A 26976-nucleotide genomic window follows, 5' to 3' on the forward strand; every position below is an offset into this window, starting at 1 on the left:
TGTGTACAGTTTGCCACTGCTCTCAAATTTTAAAAGAGCTTTTAATCAAAATGGCATTAATGACATTATTCCAGTGCAACTGAAAAAAGCTGAACTGGAGCTGAACAGCTAAATGTCATATGGTAATCTTACAGCTGCACAAAAAACGAGTATAAAATTTATCGTTGGTAGGGGATAAAATAGCCAACAGCTGCAAGAGAAATCATGTTAATTATTAATAATTTATATCATATCATTAGCAGCAATTCATCTTGTCCTGAGCTTGAGGTTTATGTAAACCATAAAATGCAACAGTTCAGGACATAAAACCAACAAGTTTAGAACAAAAACCGCCCCAACACACTCATCAGCTGTGAGTGATGAGTGTGTAGCAGTGGCCACATTTTCACTCTTACATTGGAATGATGCAGTTGTAAAGTCGATGTTTTTCCAATCTGATATTGTTCAGCTAGTTTGTCCAAACTATATCTTCAGTTTCCTGAAGAGTTTCACCCAGTGAGGTCCTTCAGCTTCTGCCTCGACATGTTGTACGTTCAGAGTTTGCATTGTAAGCACTTTGTAGCAATTGTTGTTGTTTTAGCTGTAGTATCCTTTCGATCATCTTAAATCGGTCTGCTTTTTCTGATCTGACAACAAGAAGGCATTCTGAACCACAAAACCGCTGCTCTCAGGATATTTTCCCTTTCCGATTATGCAGCAGATCTGCAGTTTCTGTAACACTCACACCAGCCTGTCTTGTAAAAAAGACAAACATCCTATGTAAACCCCCTTCCAGATTCTGATACTCAGTTTGAACTTTAACAAGTTGTCATTTTCAACACATCTAGCTGGCTAATTACATTCAAATTCATACCATGGGTTTGGCTAACTTGTAGGTGGGTTAATAAACAACTGAACAGGTCACAAAAAAAAAAAAACATCCAGTAAGTATGGATCCTCGCAATTCTCAACCTTTAACAAATAAAGAAGTCCTCAGTACCACTCTTTAAGCAGTAAATAAACATAATCCTACCTGCGTAGGCACTGAGACACCTGGAGAGCACACTGAGCGGCAGCAGGGGATCCATAAGTGTAAGAAGACGGGAGGGTGACGCGTAGGCCGTCAGCAGCGTAGCTGGGTAGGCCGCCACCAGGCCATCTGGCATTCGTACGCCAAAGGCAGCGGCGCGCATTGACGTGGTCACACACAGGTTGCCCCCCGCACTGTCACCAGCCAAACACACTCTCTCTCCAGTCCATCCTGATTGAATAAAGATTGAAATATTTATTCATGGAAAGGTGAAAAAAAACTACATGGATTAATAACTCAATGTTGTAACCATCTTTGGAAATGCAACACAGTCTTCACCGAACAACAAACACATAATATGTGACTGCAAGCAGGTGTCTCATTGTTTGGCTAATTGCTGTGAGATTTTTCTGTTACAGGCTAAACAGAAGACTCAATCAACATCACTGTTTATTAGACAGAACGTGCTTCAGTTTTCAGGTACATAAGAAGGATTCTGTCTAAATATTGAACATCCCAAACTGCCTTAAATTTTTCAGCAGCTAGCGCAGAGAAGCTCACAGCACGGCCAGTTTTCAAGTGATAAATGAAGCCTTGTGGCAGAGACAAGCAGTTGAGGATGTACACACACACTCAGCTTCACACTGAAAAAAGATACAACTTTCATTTCCATTTTCTGATTATATTACTCATTTCTAAAAAAATTTAAACATTTAGACAACTTCAGATCTGTGTCAGTGTTGTGTGTTTAAAATGTACGTTTCTACTTATTTGGAAGAGCACAATGAGGCCCATTAAAGCTTAATCCTAGTGCATTCTCATGAGAATCGTGTTATAGTGTACACATGTAAATAAATGTTTTATTCTACTATTGTTAATATGTGTATGCATAGTGGATTCAGGGATTCGTCTGACAATTGTGCTTCATCTGTAATTACTCTGTTTTAAAGACAGACAAAATTCAGAACGTTTCCTTTTGACTCTGCAGTGCTTCAGAAAATACATCTTTATATTCACTGTATCCCCCTATTAGCCACTAACATTCCTGACTTTGTTTTCTCTTTGACATGCTCCATCCACTAGGAAAGCTAATACTGATCAAAGAGTGTAGCTTCTTAGTTATGTTCAATCTATTAAATCAAGGTCAGTCAACTTTGCTTTAAAAGGCATCTGAAGATCCCTGGTGGAATTAAGGTTCATTCGAGTTCAATATTAAGCATCTGAGTACTTATGTAAAAAGGGATACCTCTGGAATAAGATTAGAAAAGAAACAAGAGCAGATTGCCCATTTATGACATAAATTGACCCACACTGAAATGTGGAAACTTTAGAAATCTCTAAAACAGTTCCCAAAGGATAAGTGAAGCTAGACTGAAACTCAACTAATATGGTTTTATACTAACAAATGTTGCGCCTTTCTTAACTTATAACCATAGACAGATCAATGTATGATTTATATTTGCAAGACTAGAACATCAAAAGGCACACGAAAAAAATGTATTGTTCGTCAAATTGCTGATCATCTTAATAGATGAAAAATAGATATTTTGTTTTAAACCAGTAGAAATCAGATGTAGGAAAACCTTTTTTTAGAGAATGTCACAGGCTCAGTGAATTAAAGTGAGTTTATTAGAGATATGATCCTTGTCCTAATGAAGTTCACAAGTCAGCCATTACAGTTTCAAGTGAAATTACCTTGCTTCCCATTTTCTGTTTCTTTTTTTTAATGATTTATTTTATAAAATTGCTATAAGTGGAAATGTTTAATCCAGTCCACTAAGTTTATCAAATGGCTCAGTAGTAGGTAAAATTTTATTTAGTATGTAAACTTGTTTGCATACAAGTTTCTATCTTAACACTACATGCTGTCGCACAGTTTACATGCCTAGGTTTGTTTTAAGAGTAAAATTTTAAACTTGTATTGAAAAGGTTCGCTCCAGGGTCTTGTTTGGAAAGTTTTTGATTCGTAAAGGATGTACTTTATTGCCTACATTTTCCCAAGGACTCTCAGTCATATTAATTGCTGTTTGGTAATTGGCCCAATTCATACAAGATAACTTCAAAATCTTTGATCATCTTTATGTAAACAAGTATTCCTCTCAGGAGAATTTGAGTGTAGGAATATTTGCCTAATGTATAGGATTCTCAGTGGACTTATCCTCCTCCTCTGTGTGACTGTAAATATTAAAGCAAAAGTCCACAGGAGTAAAACGAGCCATCAGAAGGAACTGTATAATTCTGCCCAGAAAGATGACATTTAGTCTATTTTGTTTTCTTTGACAGCATGACATCAGTGAAATACTGCAGTCACCTGATCCTCAGCACAATGTGAGAAAATTAACCGAAAGGTGTTATCTAGCCTTTTAGCCGACTCAGGTAACTATAGTTGCTATTGTATGCTGCCCCTGCTAAAACAATATATATATATATATATATATATATATATATATATATATATATATATTTATACACACAGCTGGTATAATATTTATATACACACATATACACATATATATATATACACACACATACACACCTGCACACACGTGTAAATTTTGTAATTCTGTGCAATGTGTGTGAGATGTATGTACCAAGTAGATGGTGGTTTCTTAGAGCCCAACAGTAGGCATAGAAACACTCTTCAAGTGCCCGTGGGAAAGGGGCTTCAGGGGCCAGAGAGTAATCCACCGACAGGATGGGAACACCAAGTTCCTGGGACCAGCTCTTCAAATAAGGCTGTGCAAAAAACATAAAAGCAGGGAGGGAGGTAAGACGTTATTAATAAAAGAGTAACAGTCTATTTGCCAAATTTATTAGAGTCTGCAGTGGTGGAATGCAGCCAGCATTAAGACACAAGGATAAAATGAACATTAAGTGTCCCTCTGATCTCATTTATCTGCTTTTTGGCTTACAGAACAGACAAAACCAGAGCAAGAGGCGAGAGCTGCCCTCACAGTCTCTTCCATTTGCTCTTTTTTGTACAGTAATAAATGCAGCTACTTGTCCTACTTTTCAGTGTGAAGAAAGCCAAGATGGTGCTGTGGATTTACAAGGATGTTCTATAAAAAAAAAAGAAAAGAAAAAAGTACTAGAATGCCGAGTGCTTGCCTGTATGCCTGTTGTAGTCAGGGTAAACGTTTATAGTACGTAGACAGTGACCCTGAAATGTGAGAATGGCTGTGGCCCCTGTTCTCTGTTTAGCTTTAATACTTTTGAGTTGCTGTGACAGTGCTTTTAGTCAAAGTGAAACATCTTTACTCAAACCGCCAGGGAAAATGAAGGTGTGTGCATGTTTGAATGTCACACCACCAGCTTGTGATTTAGCATTAAAAAATAAATAAATAAAAATAAAATAAAACAGCAGTCAGCTTGGGTGTGTTTAAGCCTTAATCTGTCACACTAAATCTTGGATCACAGCAACAGAGAAGTGAGCGAGCTTGCAGAATGAGCACAGCTTTGATTTAGGCGATGTGTGAATCAGTGAAAGGTATTCCTAAGGTGAGGATAAACATTTGACAACAACATTCTTCACTGACTGGGAGTCTACAATGAGTTAGAACATGCAGCTGAGTGTGTGGCAAAGTTGTCAGTCAGAGGCAACACATCAGCTGCCTGCACAAAAAAAAAACGCTGTGCACGCACAACACATAGCCCAGTGGGCAGAGAAGAGATGAGTGTTCTTGTTGAGGTGGGATAGAGGCTGTTTAATTTTACATGACTTTGGAAACTCTTCACATATATACTCTTCTTGGGTTTCCAAAGAGGGAATTAATGAGAGCTCCGACTCACTTTCAGACAGGCAAAGCTGTTAATCTGCAATCCTTTAATACTGCTACCCAACACTTGATGCTCTGCATAAATTACAGACATTACATCTATTCTTGATCAGACCTTTAATGCACAATGAATCAACCACTGGCTCATTCTGCAACTGAGGTCGAGCTCTGTCTTTTTAACTTTTTCTGCTGGAGGACATAACATGGATGTTGGGAAGGATACAAGAGAAAACATTTGGTTTTGATTCTCAGAGAAAAACTTTTTTTTCTCGGCTCTCCCTTTCGTGTTCTTCCATGAGGGATTCAGACAGTCAAGGAAGAAAAAATATATATATGAAAAAAAGAGGGGAAACATCAGTGCCAAAATGTGACAAAGGATACCAAGTGAACAAAGAATTGTCTGAGACACTGGCAGGACTGCAAACAAGAAGAAAAGAGTGAAGGACAGTCCGACATGTCTTCCATTAGAGCCTAGGGTAATTCTTTCTTTCTTAATCCAACATGACAGCACTCCGCACCCTCGTGATTGCGCCCTTTCATCCACAAGCTACCATGCAATTGTAGACTAAGGATGCCCATGTCCTTTGCAATTTCACAGAGCCTTGTCTTGTAACAGCTGTAAGTAGCTAAATACTGCAAGCAGTCACAGATGGCCATGTCGGCACAGGATAAACGGGATCAAACCATTGGTAACACAATTCTCTCTTTCATTAAGATGAGCTAAGCAAGTAATGCATGTGCTGCTCCTGTGGAGTATTATAGCACACACTTTAACTAGAAAACAAGTTCATTAAAACAGATCCAGGCAGGGACAGGCTGGTTGTTGGATTTAAGGGATAGCTATGCTGTAAAGAGTTGAAGTGTAAATGTTTGACAGAATAATGTAGGGTTTTCCCAGCTCCGATCTCGTCGCTCCATCCACATGCTGCTCACACAAGTTCTGTAGTGAGACTCGCATCTCTGCCCCCACCGAGTGGCTCGCTCACATAACAGGGAGTGAAAAGAGCATCTGACCTCAGAGCCCACTGATGTTGGAGAGGTTCAAAGAAGCAGGCAGGAGAAGTTCACGATACGCAGAAGGATGCAGGATGCTCCGCAGCTTAAATTAGTGATGTGTGGAGAATAGGTCATCTCGTGAGAAGCAGGACAGCTCAAGTTAAAAAAAAGAGGAAGGTTCGCCGTTGTCTTGTTGACAGCAATGAAGAAAAAAAAAAACTTTCAATATTTTTTAAAGGGCTTTTACTTAAATGTCAGAAAAAGATGTAGGAATTTCTGTTTAGCTTCGTGGCTCAGTTGGTAGAGCACATGCACCATGTGCCATTGTCCTGGGCTCAATTACCAGTCTTAGATTTGCTGCACATCTTTGTCGTATCTCCACCCCATTTACTCAATAAAGGCCAATAGTGCCAAAGAATTTATAGGAAAAATATAAAAAAAACTTAATGGGGTACAGGGCAAAGTACGGAACTGCCCGTTCCCATCAGTTTACTGGCTCAAAGAGTGTTCCTAAACCTGAAAGTCTGAATTGAAGCTTGCAAACCATTTACCAGTCTCAGTACAATTTCATCTGACCAGCGACTGCAATTCAATTCAGGAAGTTGAGACAACTTTTATGAGTTATTGGTAAAATCTTCAAATGGAAAATGTGCAAATCAAGGTATAAATGATTATTAACCATGTCTTCTTTTGTTTTTAATTCCACTGTAAGTAAGACCACAAATATCCAGTGACTATTAGTCAAAAGCTGACATTAAACTCTGCTAAATGGAGAATTTTCAAAGAGAATGACCCATAGCCTGTTATTGTTGAGAAAAGACAAAAAGCATTTTTAAATTACTTTACAAAAGCCAAAAGAGTTGATCCTAAAATTTAAGAAAATCTTATTCCTTTTTGTAATACAGACACACACAAAAAAATCTGCATCATTATCTTTAAAAAACAAACAGTTTTTGGCCTCTGAATACTGGCTTTATGATTTTGAATCCAGTCATCTAAATTAAAACTCGGTTGAAAGAAAGACAAACTCGGCTATTTGGAAATATTGTCAGTTGCCAGAAAAATCCACTATGACTGTGGAAATTAAGCACCACCCATAACGCCGCTTTGAAACTACAGTTTATAACTAAGAGCAGGATGTTTGTAAAGCAGCAGATTGCAGGCTGGCTATTAGATAACTTGACTAACCAGCAAATGTTATCCTGTTTACCTCCCAGCATTACTATAGATCAGAGTGGTAAAAATATGTTATATTTAGCACAATAATCACTTCAAAGTGACAAAATTGTACAGGTTCATTCTCTATTCTGGCCCAAGCCTTCGTATTAAAATTAAAATAAATAACATTTTTAAAACTGTGATGACACAAGTTAAATTACTTTAGCATTATTTTGATATTTTACTTGAGGTTATCAAACTGTGAGAATCTTGATACTGACCCATGCCTCGGATTGAGTCTTGAGCAGCAAGGATGAAGCCAGTAACTAAAGCACTAATGTGCTGCATAGACAAGGGCAGCACTCTGTGCACTTTGTCAGTAAAGAAAGCAAAGAGAGTGGTCAAACTCTCAATTAAGTTTTCATGGGATAATTACAACAATAATTAGCTTAACAGCTCATTACATGCAGCACTACTGACAGGGAAAGCAGAATGGCAACCAATTGCCCCTTTGTTGTCAACTTGTATCTGTCTCTTTAATTATCTGGGGTTCGATACAATTAGTTTGAGTAAACACTATTGAAGGAATACAAAAGGTGAATTAGACTGGATGACTGCTCTAATGAAAGCTACTCAAATAGGGGGAAAACAACACTAGAGTAGCTAGTCTGACAGCAAGGAACTACGTCTGTAATTTGTTTCGTCTGTTATCTTTGCATATTACTTACCTTTTTTATTCTAATTAATATTACCATATCAATGTGCCGTGCTAAAAATAATTCAATATTTAACAATTAAGCCATTTTGTCCTTAAAAACATTAGCTTAAAAACAAAAAAAAATAAAGTAAAAATTATTTTTGCCATTTGCTTTTGAACTGAGGATTTGCTTTCTTTTTTAAAAAAAATTCAACTATTTCATGCAGGAGCATCATTTCACCTCATGGGACTTTGAGGTCTGTGCCACAAAGCCTCCTCCATGGAAGTGGATGAGAAGGCAGGGGGAAGAAGGGAGGCGTTTGGTCTTCAACCCCAGGGATAGAGAAATAGCACCTCCCTCAGATCGAGAGAGAGATAGCAGAGTCTCGCTGTCCTAGAAAGAAAGAGAAAGGCATTGGATTAAAAATCTACATATAAGTTTTGGTTCCAAACTTTCCATTCTCTCTTTATAATCTTTGCCACACACAAATAAACTGTATGCATGGTGTATGTGCTGCAAACAGAGTCAAATGTCTGTGCTGATATTTTTGCAGCTGAAGTCAGCAGCAGAGCTCCTCTGAAAGCTGGATAAGCTGGTGGTTCTGCAGCAGCTTGTTGCCAACTCGTCCTGCGCTGGCAGAACTGCATAATAATTCCTATTTATCAACAGGAACAAACAGCAGGGACTTCTACTGCTGTAGGCTTGGATTCCGACACCATAAAAGAACACTGTTGTCTTGTTGGAGCATTATCACTGGCTTAAGATGTTTGCTGTTAGAATATCTGGTTTATTACCAGTGAATAATGAAAGAACAACACGCTGAAATGGAGACAGCTGGCCCCTGGAATAAATTCTTGCTTCTGAGACAGAAACAAGAAGTCCAGTTAAAAAATTAAGTGATAGAAAAATTAGGATGATTCAAGGAGGAAATTGGATCTGCCAGTAAAGCAGTACAAAACAAAAGTCAGATCCAGCCAATTTTGAAGATTTTGAAGGTTAAAAAAACAATAGAAGAAAAACAGTCATAAAAAAGTTTTAAGATGCCTAGAAAATTTTGCCAGGGTTTCTACTTAAAAAAAAGAGCTAGTCTCTTTGCAGCCATGTTCATTGAAACTTGAAGTTAAAAAAGGAATTACCTGTCCTTCACGCAACTCATAAGAAATGAGTCTCATCTGAACAGGAGCGGTGCCGATGTGCGCCGATGGTGGAGCTATTGTTACAGACGCTCTGTGGTTTGTGGCTAGAGGAAGGTCAAAGGACACAGGAGGCACAGAAAGCGCTCTGTTCACCTTGACTTGAGTAGAGGTCATACTGGCAAGACTCTGGAGAAAAAACCCACATAAAGAAATGAATAAAAGACAGACATGAGTCTGTCTTTTATTCTTGACCTATAATTTTGGTCTCCAGTGACTAAAATTATTAGTCACTGGAGAGGATAAGAAACTGGATGAATGTATCATGAAAAACAAGATGGAATGAATTTCTTCCATTATTACTACTGTTCTCTGGAATAAAACAAAAAAAAAGACAAAAAGGTAATTTTCTCAGAGAGGCATAGAATGTATACAGTAATATATGTGATAACTAAATTACAATGTTTCTGTGCAGTAAAATCAAATATCACACATTACAAATGTCTTACAATGTGTCCACGTGCGTAGCAACAGGAAGACATTACCCACCGACAGGACCTCTGTCTCTGTGATGTTCCAGAAGGCCTTCCAGAAATGTACATCCAGGTTCTGAGTTATCCTTTCAAATTCTGCCCCCCTCAGCTCCGGGTCGATGGCATACTTGCCCGAGGTAAAGAAAGAGCTGGCTGCCACACCTGGGAAAAGGAAGACGGTGGCACAGTGAGGAGGGGATGCATGAGAGGTTAATGTGAAGGACAAAGCAGAACCAAAACAATGAGAAAGAGAGAGTGTCTAGGGAATATGAGTTAAAACAAATGAAATGAAAATAAATGTAACCAAAACACTGAAAAAAATAAGGAACAAGTTACTGATAATGAAGGTCAAATACAGGAGGAAAGCAAATGTAAATGTAACGAGGCCACAGCAAACATCAGAAATAGAGACACAGCTGGAAAACTTGGGCCTCATTCAGTAAAATGCATCTTTGGTTCTCCAAAAAATAATAATTTCAGGAAAGGTCAGACAGTAAATAAGAGGATATAATACAGGTGCATCTCTATGTATTAAAATCCAATGCAAAAAGGTAATTATATTATTACACATGGAGTGTTATACATTTCAAGTATGTTTTTGTTTAATTTTAACTAGACCTACAGCTAATGAAAACCCCAAGTTTCTCAGGAGATTGGAATGTTAACCAAGATCTATAAGAATGGATTTTTACAACAGAAGTGTTAGTTTGTTGTCTAAATTAAATTTTTCTGATTAACAGTGTTGAGTTTCATAAGCTGAATTCTAAAATAAAATATAATAAGAGAAATAAATACTTGAAATATATCACTTTATAACTATTTTAATACTATAAAATATCACTCAGGTAATTGAAATTTCTTTCAAAGTAAAATAGAAAAACACCCAACACTAAGCTAAGAGAATAAAAATATTCAGGATGATAGAAGATATGGTGTAAAAAGAACAACTCAAGAGTAATGTTAAAATGTCTTCCAAGTCAATAAAGAGTAACACAATGAAAAGATACCAATAAACTCACCATACGGTGCAATACCTCCTGCGTCCACTGAGGTGCAGCAGAGAGCACAAGAAACCATCAGAGTGGGGGTATTCCTTTGTTAGTGTTAATTATTTATGTCTGAGTGCATGTGTGTATATCACAAGTTTGTATATGAACCAGTCTCTGTGCTTAACTGTGTGTGAATGTTCAAAACATTCTGAAATATACAAGAAAAACACCAGCTAGCCCTCGAGATTGCAAAAAGGATGAAAGAGCATTTAAAATCCAAACACACAACATCAAAAAGGTACACAGTCAGGGACCAAGGAGGAATGCAGAAGAGATGTGAGGATGAATGAGAGCAATGTGTGCTGGTCGATGAGGCGATGCTAACCTATTCCTGACTTATGACGCTTGTAGTTTTCACCAAAGGCCACGAGGCCAATAGCGATGGTCTGAAGACATGGTCGGATGGCCGGCGTAAACTGGAGAGAGAAAGTCATATAAAAAAACCAAAACAAAAAAAAAAGTCACTTATATTCTAATCCTTCATCAGTACAAAAGAGAAGCAGAAGAGGACTGTTTAGACAGCGGGATTGTTTACGTTTATCCATTTAGGATTAATTTCAATACCCTAACATTAATCAGAATCACTGATTCAATATTTTGTGCTCTACCTCTAGGTACTAGGTTATGAATACTACTAGTAGGAGTATTATTCATAACCAGGGAGGGACCTGTAACTCATACCCATTCCGAACCACTTATTATATCTCACCTGAAAACCCAGGCAGCGGCCATAGAAGCATCCTTTATGCATGGAGGCGTATTCCCGGACGAAACTCTCGCTGAGGCCACTTTCATCCTGGAAGAACAGGTTTCCGTGGCTGTTGTCATGTAGCATGCGCTGCGCCAAGTAGAGCAGGGCGCGCAGCTGACAGAGCGCATTGCAGTACGCCTCCAACTCCCGCACGTTGTGCGCTACCCGAAAGAAGATGCTGCGACGGTTGGTTGTGATGTAGCGCCCCTTGTGGATGATGTGGAGAAGACAGCAACGTACAACCTGAAAATAAGAATTTCAAGCAAGTCAAAACTTTAGACTGTTAAAACAAATACTTTTGGAAGTGCCTGAAGGGAAAGCTTAAAATAACTTGTGGTGCTTCTCCAAACTTTCGCCTATAGTCACATTTTAGGTAACAGAACAGGGAACTGGGAAATTCAAAAGCTTGTCTATAAATTACACATAATTAGACTCCATTCACTAAATAGATTACTTTTAAAATACGCTGAAGTTGTAAGTTAAATCATAACAACATTGAAAGGGGATAAATATTTTGTGACCTCCTGCAAACATGTTTTAAAAAAAAAAAAGCAGAAGAAGAAAATCAGCAAAAACCAGAGGGATCATAAATGTGTAAATCAAGGGCGATGAGAACAGAGCAGCATTCATTTGCCAAACACATTCAGTTATAGTCTGCTGCACCAACTGAAGGTCGTGATGATTTATCAATAAGCGTCAAAGATTAAAATACATCGGATCCAGTAGTCGTTGGCAACTGTGCAGTTGGCGGATTCACCTACCCCCGATTTGCAACATAAAAATCAATCTCTGCAACAAATGTGCCGACCTTGAAACAAAGCAATATCAAGTCAAAGATGGAGCATTTTTTCATCAGGGCGAGGGAATATTGATATGAATCTACTGCAGAGTTAACGATTTTTATCCTCCTAGCTGCACCAAGTTGAAAATGAGAAACAAGAATTTTAAATTCGACTCCTGCAGACAAAAAGAAAAAAAAATAAGACTTTAAAGCTTTGCGCAGCTTACCTTGACGAGCGAGCGATAGCCATTAGCAGGTATGTGTGGATCAAAGTCAAAATGTTGATAAACGGCAGTAAAGCCAGAAATAACAGGCTCCAAACTGCGAGCGTGTTCCTGGATCAGTTTCATGGCCTCCACCAGACGTCGACCAGCATCACCCTGGGTCCCCTTGCCTCCACCCGAGAAGAAAGCCACATTTTCTTCACATACGCCGTAAAGTGCTGCAAACACTGCCTGGGTGTCCATCACTGAAAAAAGTACATGAAAAGGGAGATAAAACAAAATGAGATTTGCTGACAACATTTCAGTTTCTATGACATTTTTAGAAACTGTATAAGTGTAACTCCATTTATTTGTCATTAATGTCCCTTTGCTTTACGTAATTTCAACAAAGCTGACCAGTAATGACATTTACACTTTTATCGAATGGAAAGGTTCCAATCTCACGTTTCTATAGAGGTTAAGAACAAGCCCATTAGTCTGATCTTGTCAGAACATCCAAGAGAAACACTGCACCCATTGGAATTATCCAACAAAATGTTCTTAGTCTGGATAACTAAGCCCCTGCTGCATGGCGTACAGGGACTCCTGGGCTGAAATGTGTTAAACAAGGCTTGAAATTAAGTGATGTAAACCCAGGCTAAGCAGCTAAAATCCCCACAAGATCTGCATGGAACAGGAGGAGAAGGCAGAGGCCCTCTGCTAACAGGTCACTGCTGAGAACAAACAGATTGGCCAGAAACTGAAGAAAAACATCCAAACATACTCATGAAAGTGTCCCAGAGGAGACGTGCAGCTGACATCACACAGCTTGGTATGTTTATCAAACGTGCTCATATCTCTTTCCTAATGGAGGACAATGATAGGACAGGATCTGTTCCTGCTGGACTGTGTTCCTGTGCCAAGTCATCCGAGACGTCGGTTTCCATGCCAGCTATGGGAACCGGCTCGCGGTTCCTCTACAGGCTGACTGTCATACTGAGACAGAAGAGAGACGTGTAAGAGAAGACAGCGTCTCCACAGCGGTCAGAACTTAGAGACAAGAACGAAAGGAATTTATCGTGAATCATTTTTAATAATTACCTTAATTAGTACTCGTAGATGTAGATACGAGTAGATAAAGAACACTTAAATGCGAGGTGTGTTGCGATAAGTTAAGAATTAAATCTCACATATTTACTTGAAACTTAGTCCATGTCCTTAAAATTAACTTTAAATTCATTTTTGGGACAGAAAACCCAAAGAGCTTCAAAGGTTTCAAAGTGATAATCTGAAAATGTGTTGGTTTTTTGTCACGCCAATAAAAACAGGACAACACTATAACATGTGAATAATGACATACAGTTATGCCCCAAATTATGTTTCTTCAAGAAGCTTTTTTCTTAAAGGAAAATGACAGAAATCTCACAAGATGACAATGGACAAGAGTAAAACCAAAAAGCTCAGTTTATAATTCACATTCACAAAATTGGAATGTTAAAGATAATTTATATCCTTCTCAATAATAAATCTAAAAGACTGTATTGGCATTACAGCAACCAAGTCCTTGTGATTTCAGAACTTTTTGAAAGCTTCCACTGCTATTTTGTCAATTCATCCTCTGGGACAAGCTCCAACTCTGGTCAATTTATCATCATCCTAATCTTTAGCTCCCTCTGCAGATTTTCTGTCAAATTTAAGTCAGACTGAGTCACTCCAAAAACTTTAATATTAATTTAATTTAGAAACAATGCACTCAATTTCAAAGCTTTCTTCTAATCCAAATCTGCCAGGGGGTTATGAATACATTTGGGCTTAATAAAAGTTAAAAACAAACAAAAAAGTCTGGATCTCTCTCACAGTAATCAAAGACTTTTTTTTTTTTACCTCCCAAATAACAAGCCATGTGGCTACTTATTGGTGACACAGATAAAGAATATCATGAGCAGTTTTACTACAAACATCTGTGCAGGAAAAGCAAGAAAGCTGTGGGTTCAGATATCTCCCTGAACCCACAAAAAGACATTTGAGTTTCAATTTGAAACTCATTTTGCCCTGAGATTATGAAACAACCGGAACTTTGAATTTACTGGGAGGATCCAGCTAAAAGCTGAGGAATGAAAACAACAGCTTATGCAGCGTAAACTCTGCCACAGCACGCTACTGCAGCCACACATCAGTTCCCCCGACTTCCTCTTTCTCACTGGGTTAAAACAAACTTGCATAAAATCTTCATTTTATGAATTCGAAAACGATCTGGAGACTTTGGAGTCACTGCTTTAATCATGGGTGAATATAGTGTTATGCATGGACACGGGAGGTTGTCATGAGTGATGTAACATAATAGTTGCTACCAGCATAAAGTGGTGAAAATAATATTTGGACTTTGGAAAAAAAGAGTAAATTTAGGCAGAAATTTAAGTTCACCTTTTGAGATAGAAGAGAAACGATGCTTAAAGAGTGAAATATTGTCTTGAGGCTCACAGGAGTAATTGAACCACAATGGTCACACTTATTTAGTTTTTCCTCCAGTTCACAATGACTAATAGAAGTAGTTCTTTCAGTTTGTCAGGGGAACAATAATACTCCCTTGACACCTGCAACAGGACATTAATCAACACGACAATTTCTTAGGAGCTGGAGTTTGTTTTCCGTTTTTCTTCAGGCAGGTTTTTAAGGAGAAAAATAAATCAGGTGCTACTTTCTGAGTAAACAGTAGTAAACAGTCAGTACTTTATTTAATTTAACTGTCAAAAAAAAAAAGAAAAGAAAACCTGTTCAGATGTTATTAAAAATGCTGCAAATATCTCAATATTTGGAACAGGTGCTACCAAGCCTTCGAATATGCGAATATAGACTTCAGATAACTACCATCTTGAAAACCTTTAGGTGACTGCTGCTCCTCGTTGTTATGGAAAACCATTGGGCGGACTGTTTGGAAACATTTCCAAGACATTAAGCTGCTGTTTCTATAATGGAGAGCAGTTGAAGTTCTCATACTTCATTTAGTATGAGAAAAGTTTATTCTAATTGCTTGGAAGTTGTACAACAGTTTCTAAGCACAACTCCACACACTTCATTTATATTGTGCACAAGTCTCTATGCAGATGTCAGCAGAGTCACAAACAGTCCAGCAAGGACTTTGTTTTTGCAAAAAAAAAAAACAATAGATGCATGGCTCCAGCAGTTACAGTACATCTGCTAAGAGTATGAAATGGCCCCCAAAGTCACGAGAAAAAAAAAAAACTGTTTAGTTTTTTGGCTAAATTAGAAATTTAGGAAGACCAAGAGCAAGTTTTTGTAAGGGAATAGTCAGTTATTTGCTTGTACATAAATACAGAACGATAAATTACTTCAGCATCATGTTTAATCAGTTTGTTTCGGATATTTTTCCCATCAAATCAGCAAAGTAAAACGATTTCTTTATGCAACACAAGCTCATCTGGTGATTTCATGGAAAATATTTCTTCTACAGAAATCCTAATGTGCTATTCCAATAATTTTAGACACTGACATTACACTTAAAAATAAAATCAATCTAAGCAGAGTGCAACATCAGATTTCAGTTGACATTTGAGATATTGGAAGGTTTCCCACCGGTTCTTTCAACACATTTAAATAGGACAAGTCCTACATTTTCTTTCAGCAGTTCGAACTTTATCTTAAAACAGAAGCTTACTAAAACACAACGTGGGCTGGCAGGAGTGAAATAATTTAGCATATTTTTGGTTAACAAAGTCTGAAAGATAGCAGACACACAGTGTGGGTGCGTTATCTTGGAGTTTCTATCGACTCACTCTGATGTTATGCAAGCATTAGTCATATGAATTCATCACGGGGATCAATGACGAAAGCCTATAACACTCAGAGCAGTTCAGCAGGTAACAACAAACACATGCATGGTTCCAGCCAGGGGATTATACACAGGTATGAATGTATAATATCTGAAAGTAAACTACACATCAGCAAAACTGTAGAGGCCTAGAGCATTTATAGAAAGGCAATATTCTATTTGCATTCTCAGCAGGGTTGCGTTAGTAGATACAGTGGCTGGTCCAATCAAAGAGTCACCCGAATGACACCACTGAAGTCAAACGAGCTTGGGCCTGCAGCCAAAATACAAATTACATAGCTTAATTAAAGCACAGGGATGCAACGCTCTCATCAACTTTCTCCTCTGAGCATGGCCTGATGTTGACAGAGTAAGCCAGGGATGAACTTTACGAACCCAGATCAGCATAAGAGGCTCAGAAACTTAATAACAATGAAGTCGGCAGACATTACACCCCCATCTAACTTCAGCGAGCATCTCTCATGCAAATGCTATGCAAATGTAAAACAGTTAGGCGAGTTGCTACCATCTCATCAGAATGAAATAGCATTTCACACTTTTTTTTTTTTTTACATAATGCCTCAGAGAACACGAACGTGCTTTCACACTAATGCCAGAAGAGCTGTCAACCTACTCATCTATTAGGAGAAAAACATGACTCACCTCCTGGCTTCTCAACTCTTTAGAGCCTTTTGGGCAGTACAGGTGGTCAGCTAATGAATAAAGCTTCTTTTGTGCTTTAATGACAGAAGTGGTCGCTGTAAGCCCACGAGTGTAACTACTAAGTTGTAGCTTGTCTCTCCACATTAAAGATGAATGAACGTGGGCATTAATAAGTCATGTACAACAACCAACACCAGCAACATTTCTGACAATGGCTCCTGCGGGGCCAAAAGAGACGTTGCTCCTGACAACATATAAATGACTGGTACGGATTAAAATAAATAAATGTTTACCAGAATCTGAGTTCAAGGCTTTGTCCATGTCAGCCTCCTCTCTTCCATTAGAGTATTGAAAGCATGAAAAAAAGAAAGGAAAAGATAAAGAGATGTGTTTTTAGTTGATGTTGTGGATCTGTTTCTCCTGCATCTTCACTGCATAGCTCTTTGGGTTTAATCTGTATGAGAGCATGTCATATTTCTAGTCCTTGGGAGCAACGTGGTATCCTTCTCTAAACTCCTCCTCCCACCACATTTAAAAACACAGGAAATTTAGGAACAAACCATTTTCCAGTTAACCGTCTCCCCTGTGACAGAGGGCTGTACTGCCATTGGTTGGTCAGCTTGCAACACCCTGTGAACTTTAGCTCAGTTGGCAAAACCTCAACACTGGCACACATACAGCTATGGAAGCAAAACAGCATCTGAAATGTTTTTAATTTGATTTATACTGTATTATCAAAGGTCACTTACAAGAAGTATAAACAAGTTAAATCACCGGTTATCAGACAATGATCGGGGAAAAGTAGTGATATCTTTTGAGATTTTACACATTTTATTGAATTACAAACACAAACTTTAAAGTATGTTCTTAGGATAGTATGTGTTAAACGAAGACAAAGCAGATAGAAATAGAATACTGTTGATAGAAAGCTATACAATTTTTGTTTGTTCCCAACTTGGCAGTTTTCTACAAGCCATGAAAAGGACACAGCAATAATCTGGTCAGAAGCAACTTTGCAGAGTAGATGTGAAATTCTGCATGTGGCAGAAGACTAACAATGCACCATGAACACAACTTATCCTTGGTGAAACATCATGATGGTAGCATCATAATGTGGTGATGTAGATCCTGGACGAGCCCCCAATTTGTAATGGTGTGGTTCACCATCCAGCAAGACAACAACCCTAAATATATATCAAGAGCTACAATGGAACAGTTTAGATAGGAGGAAAATAATTAGAATGGTATAGAATGCAGTGAAAAGTGATTCTGCAATAACATAGTAGTAATAATAATATTTTCCTTCCATTTTACAACTATGGGATACTTTGTGTTGGTCCATCACACTGGATCCAAATGAAATACATTGAAATTTGTGGTTATATTGTGACAAAACATGAAATGTTGAAGGGATATGAAAACTTATTTCAATTAAACTGACATAAAAAACAGCAGGTGAATGAGAGAACTACATCGTCTAAATGTATTATTTGTTAAAGCAAACACAGTTACATAAAGGTCAGTAGAAAAAAGAACACCAAGCATTTATAAGTGGTAATTACCATATTTTCACTAATCAAAAGTATAAGATAAGTAATTTAATGCTACCTTTTTTATTCTACTCAGTAATATTGTAACATTATACTTTTTTGATGTCCACGTTAGGCTGAGTTTAACTTTTAAATTTAGCATCTATAATCAGTTATCCCATAATAAATTAGAAGCAAGTGGAAACCCTTGAGAAATGTGAATAATTACACAGCAAACATGTGAAGCCTTAAAAAAAATTAAAATAATTTTAAGAAATTCTGAGGATTTTTTTTCTGTGGAAAGCATGACCTCAGACTTTTTGGCTGATATCACAGATGAGTGTTTCGTAACTTGATGGAGGGAGATGTGACCTTTCACCCAAGGACAGATGTATAAACACCACATCACTTAAGAAACATTTTGTTTTCTGTTATTTTTACCAACCACAAGAGAGTCCTTTCCCATACTAACCCTTTAACCATTTTAAATGGCTTATAAAAGATTTAATTAGTCACGATCAACCTGTGGTTCTCGTTCCCTCCCATTTTATTGTTTTGTCTTGTCTTACAATACGAGCATACAGTCAGACTATAAAACAAAATGCTGACTAATACAGGTAATTAAGCTATACATGCTGCTAACTATTCTTAAAAAAAAATTCACAGCAAGATAAAGTTTCAAAAAGTTTATAATTTAAAAACAAAAAACCAAATGGCAAATAAGCCAGGGATGAAAAAACCTTCAGAAAAGAAAAAGAAATCAGCAACAAACAGGTCTAAAGCAAGATGTAAGGATATTTTACCTATCACAGCATTAACTATTTTTCAGTTGGTTATACATTTTAACCATGAGATAGTTTTTGCTTATGAGTGTGAAAAAAAAACGTGCTTGACTACATTTATGGCAAAATGTAGTCTGAACTGTTTTCTTTCACTCAAAGCCCTGACTGAGCCTTGGTTATCATCAGAACAACAAGAATAATAATAAGAATACGATGATGTGCTAATCTTGAACATGCACTTCTTAAGCTTTAATTTTGTACTTGTCAAAAGTCATACAGCAAGCTAATTTAGTAAAGTTAGAACATAAAAACACCACATTTATTCCTTGTGGAGTGTTCCCACCTAAGCAATTCCTCCATCAGCATATTTTAGGATGAAAGTTTTAAGGTTTGCTCATATAGGACTTCCACTTGTCTTTATATGGTTATATTCTCATATGACGGAATATTTTACTGATATTTTCTAAGGGTGCAAAAAAGTCTAGTACAGAAGTATAGAATGTAAATTTTCACAATTAGAGTTTACAGCCAATTCAAATCTACCTTTCAGTTTTTCACAAATGTAGCAAGACCAACAAAAAAAAATTAAGTCAGTTATGTTACGCAATCACGAGGAAGACTGCTGACTTAACAGTTGTCCAGCAGACTGTCACACCCTCCACAGGGAGTGTAACCAAAAATTGCCATTGCAAAATAAAATGCCTGCTTACAGAGTGCTGTAATGGAACGCTGAGAGAGAAATCCTGTAGAAAACTATAGAGGCATATGTGATAACTGCAGCCTTGACAGAATGGTGATGCAAAGCTCATTTCAGAGTTTGATACCAGCAAAGTCTGGTGGGTTACAGAGCTTCCAGGAGAAACAAACAGACATACCAGGGAAATGCGATACAAACTTGTGTTAAGACTATCCTTGGAACTGGGCAAAGGAGAAGAAGCAATTTTGTTCAGTGGTTCAGAGTTCTTTTTTCTGGTGAAACCAAATTTAGCATTTTATTTGGAAATCAAGGTTCCGAGGCTTAGCAGAAGAGTGGAGAGCAACGGGATTAAGTAGCTCCCCCAGATTGGGAATCACTGGACTAGAGGAAGGAGAGACACCAGGTCCAACAATGGATAGAAGCTGAAGGTCGCTGAACCTAAGTTTCCTAACACTTTGGCAGTGCCACAAACTGATGGCATTCATGAGAACATGCCACACTGAAACAATGACGCATGCAACAGGGTAGATGTAAGTCCATTTTTGTCTTTATGCTACATTGAAATGTACAGGGAAAACAAATCTGGCGTTTCCATTACCTTTAAACCAAACTTGACTTTTAATATGCGTTCCTGAAATAAATCCCCTTGTTTGTGTATTTTATTGAGATGTTCTTTATCCCTCTACTTTATAGTCAATAAATAGGGCACAAAATAGAGGAAGAAAGGGATGAAATGATAATACAGAAGTACGAAAAGGGGGAGCAGAAGGAAGACTCCACAAGCCTGGGCTCTGTAGCGTCCCAGACAGTAGCCTTGCACTCTCTGACAGTATCAACAACAGGAAACTAGCAACAATGAGCCTGCACACCCCCACCTAGACAACAAATGTAGGGCTTAGTTCAATGGTAATCTAAAGGCAGCAAAATTAAAATTCTCACAATCAGATCTGGTTTTATTATGCAAAATTATGCATGTTGGGCACCTTATGTAATAACAAAGATTAGGCGAAAAACTGGTAATCTCATTATATGGAGCTAAGGCTATTAAATGCCCAGTAGTAACAAATGGATAATTTAAGAGCGTATGAGAAAACATGACAATATTCTCATTGTTGTGGAGTAAAGGCTTCAAACTGGTTAGTCTGGCATGATGCAATCAAAGTTGTAGCAAGTCAAGGCAAGATGCAAGTATCTACAATGCCTTGCTGCCATCCTGCAGGAGGCTCTTTAATCGTCATTTTGAGGCAACCTTCTTTGGTGTCATAGCAGCAGATCACCATCTATTGTCTTAATAGATTTGTCTACAGCGCTTTACAGATAAATCCTTCCCATTCACATCCTACACCCACTCATCCATCCATCCCCCTCCCCTTTTACTGTTAAAGTACCTGCTGATCAGGTTGGCGCTGTCAGGGTCAGCTGTTGACATTAGAGATGGAAGACCTGAAATGTTTTATATGAATACAGATGACAGTCATTTGTTATCGGGTAAAAACGCGATTATGAATATTTTTACTGGATACTGTCAGGACTAATGGGGATGCTCTTGACTACAGACATGGCAGGAAGACGGACAGATAGTAGACTGTGTAGATATAACCCTAATATCTTAGTTTCTAATCGACACTACAGTAAGTCAATAGAGACTATTATAAATCCAGCGGTGCTACCCTAAAACGGCTAACCCAGCAGCTAATATGTTAGCTGTAAGGATGAAGTCGTTCCGTTAACAAAGGGGGAGTTACTGTAAGGACCAATGCCGGGAAGCGAGGTGGCACAGCAGGGGAAAACTTACCGACAGGACCCTCTTTGAATTTGGATGAGCGTCTTCCATTCACAACTCTCTCCAGTCTGTTATTCCCTCCGCCCTTCTTACTCGACGCCATCTTCGGTCACTCTGTTTACGCACCGCCTCTCATAGCTCCCCTTCATACCTACCTGACCGCGCTAAGACCCCGCCCACAACGAAGGTCAAGCGAATGGAATCACGGCTGTTCAGTCCGACAGCCAATCAGAAGGCTGGTAAGTAATATCATGTTTTCACTCGTTCTAAGGGACACTGCCCAGCATGCTTTAGGTGTTTCCCTGCGTTATTATAAGGTGATGGTTGATTAACAGGTTTTACTGAACTGCAGTCGATTGAATTAGGTGTGTTAAAGCAGAAAAAACACTTAAACACAGGGAGGTGTGCCTTGAGGACCAGGGTTGGGAAACACGGCTCTGCAAATAAACAAAATTGTAAATTTTCATGAAATTTTGACGCATTTCTTTATTTGTTTTTAACATTAATTCATCCAAAATATGCAGGAAACCATAAGAAAAATCATTAAGGCTTGAATAAAAATCATACAAGCGAATAGCTGAATAAGGTCATATAAATCTGCAACTCAGAGTAGATCACACTTTGACAGCAAAACTGTTAAAAGGCTTAAACGTCTAATTCTAAAACAGCTAAATAAAACGAAAAAAGAAAAACCAGAACATTGATTTTTAAAGACACAATATCTGCAAAACAATTATTGATCATGTTGTACCATAAAATCCTTGCTGCAATCTTGATGGAATGGATGTTGTGTTAAGATTGTTTCAACACCAGCTTTACGAATTATTCCCAGAAGGAAAAATGTGATTAGGCAATGCAAGTTTAAGAAAGCTAAAAATGTAGCTGCAATGTTCAAAACTTAATGTGCTGCAATGAAGAAACCCATTGTGTGTCATAATCCAACCACATTTCACACAGCTCCTGAAATAGATTCTCTGCTTTGCCCCTCCGTCTGCTTTCATTCATGGTTTCTCCAGGATTTCTTCCCTTTCTTCCATAGCAGTGCACACATCCTGGTACTGGCTTTGTGTCTGGGAGCGTTCTATCTGATCATAAGTTGTGCAGCAATCTTCTAGATTCAGCCCCTGGTGTATGACATAATCATAAATTTAAAAAAAACAAAGTTACACCACCAAACAATGAAACGCGGTGAATAAATATGAAACTCTCTAATGATCCAAGATTTTAAAAAAGTACATTTATATATTTGTAGACACTCATTTTGACTACAGTGCCTTGAAAAATTATTCATAAATGTTTAATTTCTGCATTGCAGACTAATGTGTTTTAATAGTGTTTTTACAGAAAGCAGAGCAAGTAAGGCTATGTGAAGTGTTTTATTCAGCCCCCTTTTCTCTGATTCCTCTTAATAAAACGTCACAAGATATGTAAGGGACACAAAACATGTAAAAAAAAAAAAAGACTTTAGATATGAAACCCAATTGAACTTTTTGGCTTATATGCTTAAAAACAACCTAAGCATCAAACTGAACACATCCCCACCACTCTGAAACATGGTGATGGAAATGCAGCAGTTTATTTATTTATTTTTATTTTTTTTTACAAAAGGAATAGAATGTGTCAGAGTTGATGAGAATTTAAATCTTGGAAGAATACTTGTTAGAAGCTGCAAAGACTTGAAACTTTCAGGGAATGAGTTCGCCTTCCAGCAAGACAACTTGTTTGAAAGTAAAATGAAAACAACAAATAAATAGAAAACAGTTTAAGCACTACAAGTACTTTTGCAAAGAAGTAATTATTTTCACCTGATATATGTTCTCCTCTTCTTGTTTCATCTTTTTCATTTCCAGTCTGTTTTGTTTCTTTGACTGTGAGGGGGAAACAGAAAAGAGGCTAATTAACGGTAAAAAGAGTTTTGACAACAAAAACAAAAAACCTGTTGAGAAATAAGTAACTGATTGAACACAAGAGTAATGATAACTACCTCTGTAATGTCAACAGATGACAAGAATTCAATCAATCTGTGTAATGTGACTTTCTGACCTTGAACAGAAGCGAGGCGGAAGGAATAACCACACACAGCAGCAGCAAGACTCCTTCAGCTGTCAGGATCTTGTTTTTGGTGCTCTCACTGAGGCTTATTGTCTTCTCGATTGGCTCTAAACATGCAGAGTAAGATTAAACCATCATAACAGCTGGTGTATTAATAAGAGATTGTTTTCTTTTAATTGTACATGCAAATGCACGAACAAGAGGAAAGCACTTCATTAACTTTAACTACTGTCAAAGAGACTTCTGTTTAGTATGAACTGGTGTGCAACCAGTAGCTTTAGTGGGTCAGTTTGATAGTTTCTCTAGACTAATGCAGATTGTCACATGTATAACATGCGCTTACAGATTTCAAAATCCATCTCTATTCAATTAAGTTAATAAGTTGTTGCTATGTGTGGTGCACTAGACATTTTATTTATTACTATTTGTTAATGTTGCATGAATAATTAGCACTTGTAATAAGACCAGTCTCATGATGTAATTATAATTGTTGTAGTATAATTCCTAAGCTTCACTACAATATGTTGAAATTCAGCAACTCACACGAAACTTGAACAGACTAAGGTTAACAGGATTTGGGGCTTATGAGGTGTAAGCAGTGCTTAGTGCTCACTTGACTCCACTCACACACACGCATACACACACAGTGGCATTGCTGATTGGCTTGTCCTGCATTGTGCTCCCTCACCCCACCTCCCCACGCCCACATACTCACTGAAGACCTGCAAGTAGGTGCCGTGCGTATAGACTGTAGTGTTGATAAAATGGCACTGGTACATCCCAGTGTCATTCAGCTTGGCATTCGTCAGGGTTAGGAAGCCACACTGTTTGCCATTTGACTTGCTGTAATTTTGAAACACCTCTTCAGATAGGTTGACCGGCTCAGTTTGGCCAGATGAAAGGCGCTTCACCCAAATACCGTTGTTGACTGCATTTTTGTAGCAGCATTCGAGTTCAGCTCTCTCAAATATCTTCACCCTCAAGAATGGTCTGTCTGGCTCTAACATAATTCCTTTATCAGAAGCAACACTACCTGTGGAAGAAGAATAAAAAACTTTTAGTAACCCTATATCCTGTTTGTTGTTTCCGGTCCTTCAGGTAAAAGACAAAGGACAATAAAAACACGAGAACATGTCGGGTTAAAAGCAGTTTTCTCTCTGTCAGAATTGCAGAATGGAATGATGTTTACGGTGATGGATAAAGTGTGTTGAAATATATAATACAAATTTGGTGTTAATTATCTAAAAAAGGCCTATAAGAATCGTACAGCTTTAGCTTTGGAAAGCCAATATCATCAAACTCAATACGCTTCCAGGACATCATAGATTTTCAAACTCAAAATCTCTAGTTATTTAAAGCAAAGCAGTTTGGAAATGTAAAAACGTATATATAATGTTAAATAAATATTATAAATAATTTTGTAAAGGAGAGAATGTGTTACTTCAGAGGACAAGTTACACCTATATTCAGAATATTAGCAGTCAAACATTACTAACCCAATCTATCACCGTTTCCGTTAGAAGTTATTTCTGAAAGGCCAGTAATTTACGAATAGTGGCATAAGAGAAAACATACACAACAAATAGTCATCACATGCACACTATTGATTTTTTGTAACTGAATCATTAATTGATTCAAATGAATAACAGTGTGGAGTATAATCTATTGAGTCATTTATTTTGTGAAGACAACAGGTATTAATCAGGTGGCTCTTATGTAGAGTTAAAGGCTGATTGTTGTGCAGCCTCTGTGAAAAACAGCTCATTCTAAACATTTTTTACACAAAACTACTTAGATTTAAAAGTTGACTGAAGAAGAGGGGAACACAAAGAAGTGCAGGTAACTATGCAGCTTAACTAAAATGATCTCAAATGCTTAGAAATTGAAATCATTAAGAAGAAAATGGAAAACTATAAACTGGATCAAACAATAGCCAAAATGATTATGACTTATTGGCTTAGGGTGATCAAAAAAAAAGGTTAAAGTTACCTGTGAGTACTATAACAATTAGACACCTTTGTGAAGTCCATTCAAAGTCCCATTGGTAAAAACAAACAACAACAAAAAGCCAGTATGGATTGATGAAATTACAATTTGGGAAAAAATAGAAATGATGCAACATGCTATTACTTTGAGCACAATTGGACGCTCAAAGACTCCAGTAAGAACTAATTTTAAGCAGCAATGGAATGGAATATATGAATCTATGGAAGTTTAATAATTCAACTGAAAGAACATAAATATTAAGATTGCATTCTTTTAAGAGCAGACATTTACAAGCCAAAACTTCAGATTTATTAAGTTTTTTCATTCGCTATGTGAATTTTGAGATTCTATGCTTTTGTATCTTTATTGATCAGAGTTCTCATCATCACCTTTATTATTTTCCTTTTGTCTGACATAAGCAAACCATTAGACTAAAGCTGAGAACAAAAATATGTTTTTATCCTCACAGCAGAGCCATCTGTTCTGAGAGGAAATGTGGTTCACTGAAGCAGAACTAAAAATAACTAAATATAAAGATATCATGTAGAAACAGGACTAAAAGGCACACAACCTCCCCTTAAAATCAAAAGTAAAAAGGAGAGTATTAGAACATCTTAAATGTGTGTTTTATATGTACTTTACATTTTAAAAATATTTCCAACCGAATGAAAATATAAAATATTCAATAATCTTCATAAATACGTCATGTGACTTACCCATCATGCTGCAGAGGACAATGAACAAAAATACTCCCATGGTTTTTTTTTTTTAAACTCAAACAATTAAAAAGGAACTATGTTCAGGCGAAAGTCTCAACTGTTCAATAGCTTCCCTTCTCTAATGAAACAGAGCAGCTTACTTGATCGCTGTCAGGATTCATGCTTGGATGAGTTTGGCCCGTCCCACATTTGCATAAAGACTTAGTCTGTGCACATTAAAATACGTACATATATAGAAGCATGGTTTAAAAGTAACTTCTTGCTCAGGTCCAAGTTTTTCTGCAACAGATCATTATAAAACTTATATGGTAATTACAAGGTTCCAAAATTATTTACATTTACCACTATTGCATAACAGATTTTACAATGTCATTATTCATAAAGTCGAAAACCCAAGCAAACCCTTGTTTCTTATAAACAATATTGAAGAAAAGTATAAGAATCAGAAGATGCCACCTCTGTGAAATCAGGATTTTTGCTGATCTGGAGTACATAACATAACATAATGGCTAGTTGGAAAGACATTAGCAAAGATCACCACTGTAGCTTTCCTTCACCACGGAAGAACTTCAAAACTTTGCAAACAAGTTTGTAGAGGGAGAAATTATTCACAAGTGGAAAACTTTTAAGATAGTTACCATCCAGGTGTGGATGTCCCAACTGATTCACCCCAAACGTAGACCAAATCCCTGCAAAGAAAGTTATTTTCAAAAACAAGGTACTTTTTGAACAGTGAAGTTCTGAAAACCAATATCTTTGGATAAACAAGCATTTTGGGCAAAACAAGAGTGAACCAGCACAAAATGTCTAGAAAAAGACTGCAATAGTCCACTTAAAGTCACAACCTGA

General features: G+C 37.5%; 2 protein-coding genes across 4 annotated transcripts in view; both read right to left on the minus strand.

Moving 5' to 3' along the window:
• Nucleotides 1-21542, minus strand: part of lipeb (lipase, hormone-sensitive b) — a 30855-nt gene extending 9313 nt beyond the window's left edge. The window contains exons 1-11 of one of the 3 annotated variants that reach the window (XM_028007428.1): nt 21383-21493; nt 16873-16913; nt 12112-12353; nt 11062-11346; nt 10678-10768; nt 10323-10349; nt 9320-9465; nt 8774-8959; nt 7878-8030; nt 3601-3745; nt 1013-1240 (exon numbers count right to left, since the gene is read on the minus strand). In XM_028007428.1, the coding sequence (XP_027863229.1) occupies nt 1013-1240; nt 3601-3745; nt 7878-8030; nt 8774-8959; nt 9320-9465; nt 10323-10349; nt 10678-10768; nt 11062-11346; nt 12112-12353; nt 16873-16900 (1531 nt within the window). In that variant the 5' untranslated portion in view covers nt 16901-16913; nt 21383-21493. Of the gene's footprint in view, nt 1-1012; nt 1241-3600; nt 3746-7877; nt 8031-8773; nt 8960-9319; nt 9466-10322; nt 10350-10677; nt 10769-11061; nt 11347-12111; nt 12354-16872; nt 16914-21382 lie in introns of all 3 variants that reach the window. The other 2 variants (XM_028007411.1, XM_028007420.1) reach the window with 2 other exon arrangements.
• A 288-nt stretch (nt 21543-21830) lies between these two features.
• Nucleotides 21831-26273, minus strand: cd79a (CD79a molecule, immunoglobulin-associated alpha). Its single transcript, XM_028008849.1, has 5 exons — nt 26125-26273; nt 24138-24455; nt 23414-23529; nt 23176-23238; nt 21831-22494 (listed from the first exon to the last, which is right to left on the minus strand). The coding sequence occupies exons 1-5, from the start codon at nt 26162-26164 to the stop codon at nt 22372-22374; spliced, it is 660 nt and encodes a 219-aa protein (XP_027864650.1). The 5' UTR covers nt 26165-26273; the 3' UTR covers nt 21831-22371.
• Between the last annotated feature and the right edge of the window lie 703 nt (nt 26274-26976).

The sequence above is a fragment of the Xiphophorus couchianus genome, chromosome 3 (assembly GCF_001444195.1).
Source record: "Xiphophorus couchianus chromosome 3, X_couchianus-1.0, whole genome shotgun sequence".
NCBI lineage: Eukaryota > Metazoa > Chordata > Actinopteri > Cyprinodontiformes > Poeciliidae > Xiphophorus > Xiphophorus couchianus.

Bases quoted from the DNA above. Each gene is read 5' to 3' on its own strand.
- cd79a (XM_028008849.1), bottom strand. From the start codon at position 26,164: ATGGGAGTATTTTTGTTCATTGTCCTCTGCAGCATGATGG. The intron at 24,456-26,124 runs GTAAGTCACATG...CTTCTTCCACAG, and splicing joins TGTCCTCTGCAGCATGATGG to GTAGTGTTGCTTCTGATAAA. The intron at 22,495-23,175 runs GTGAAAATAATT...GTCATACACCAG, and splicing joins AAGAGGAGAACATATATCAG to GGGCTGAATCTAGAAGATTG.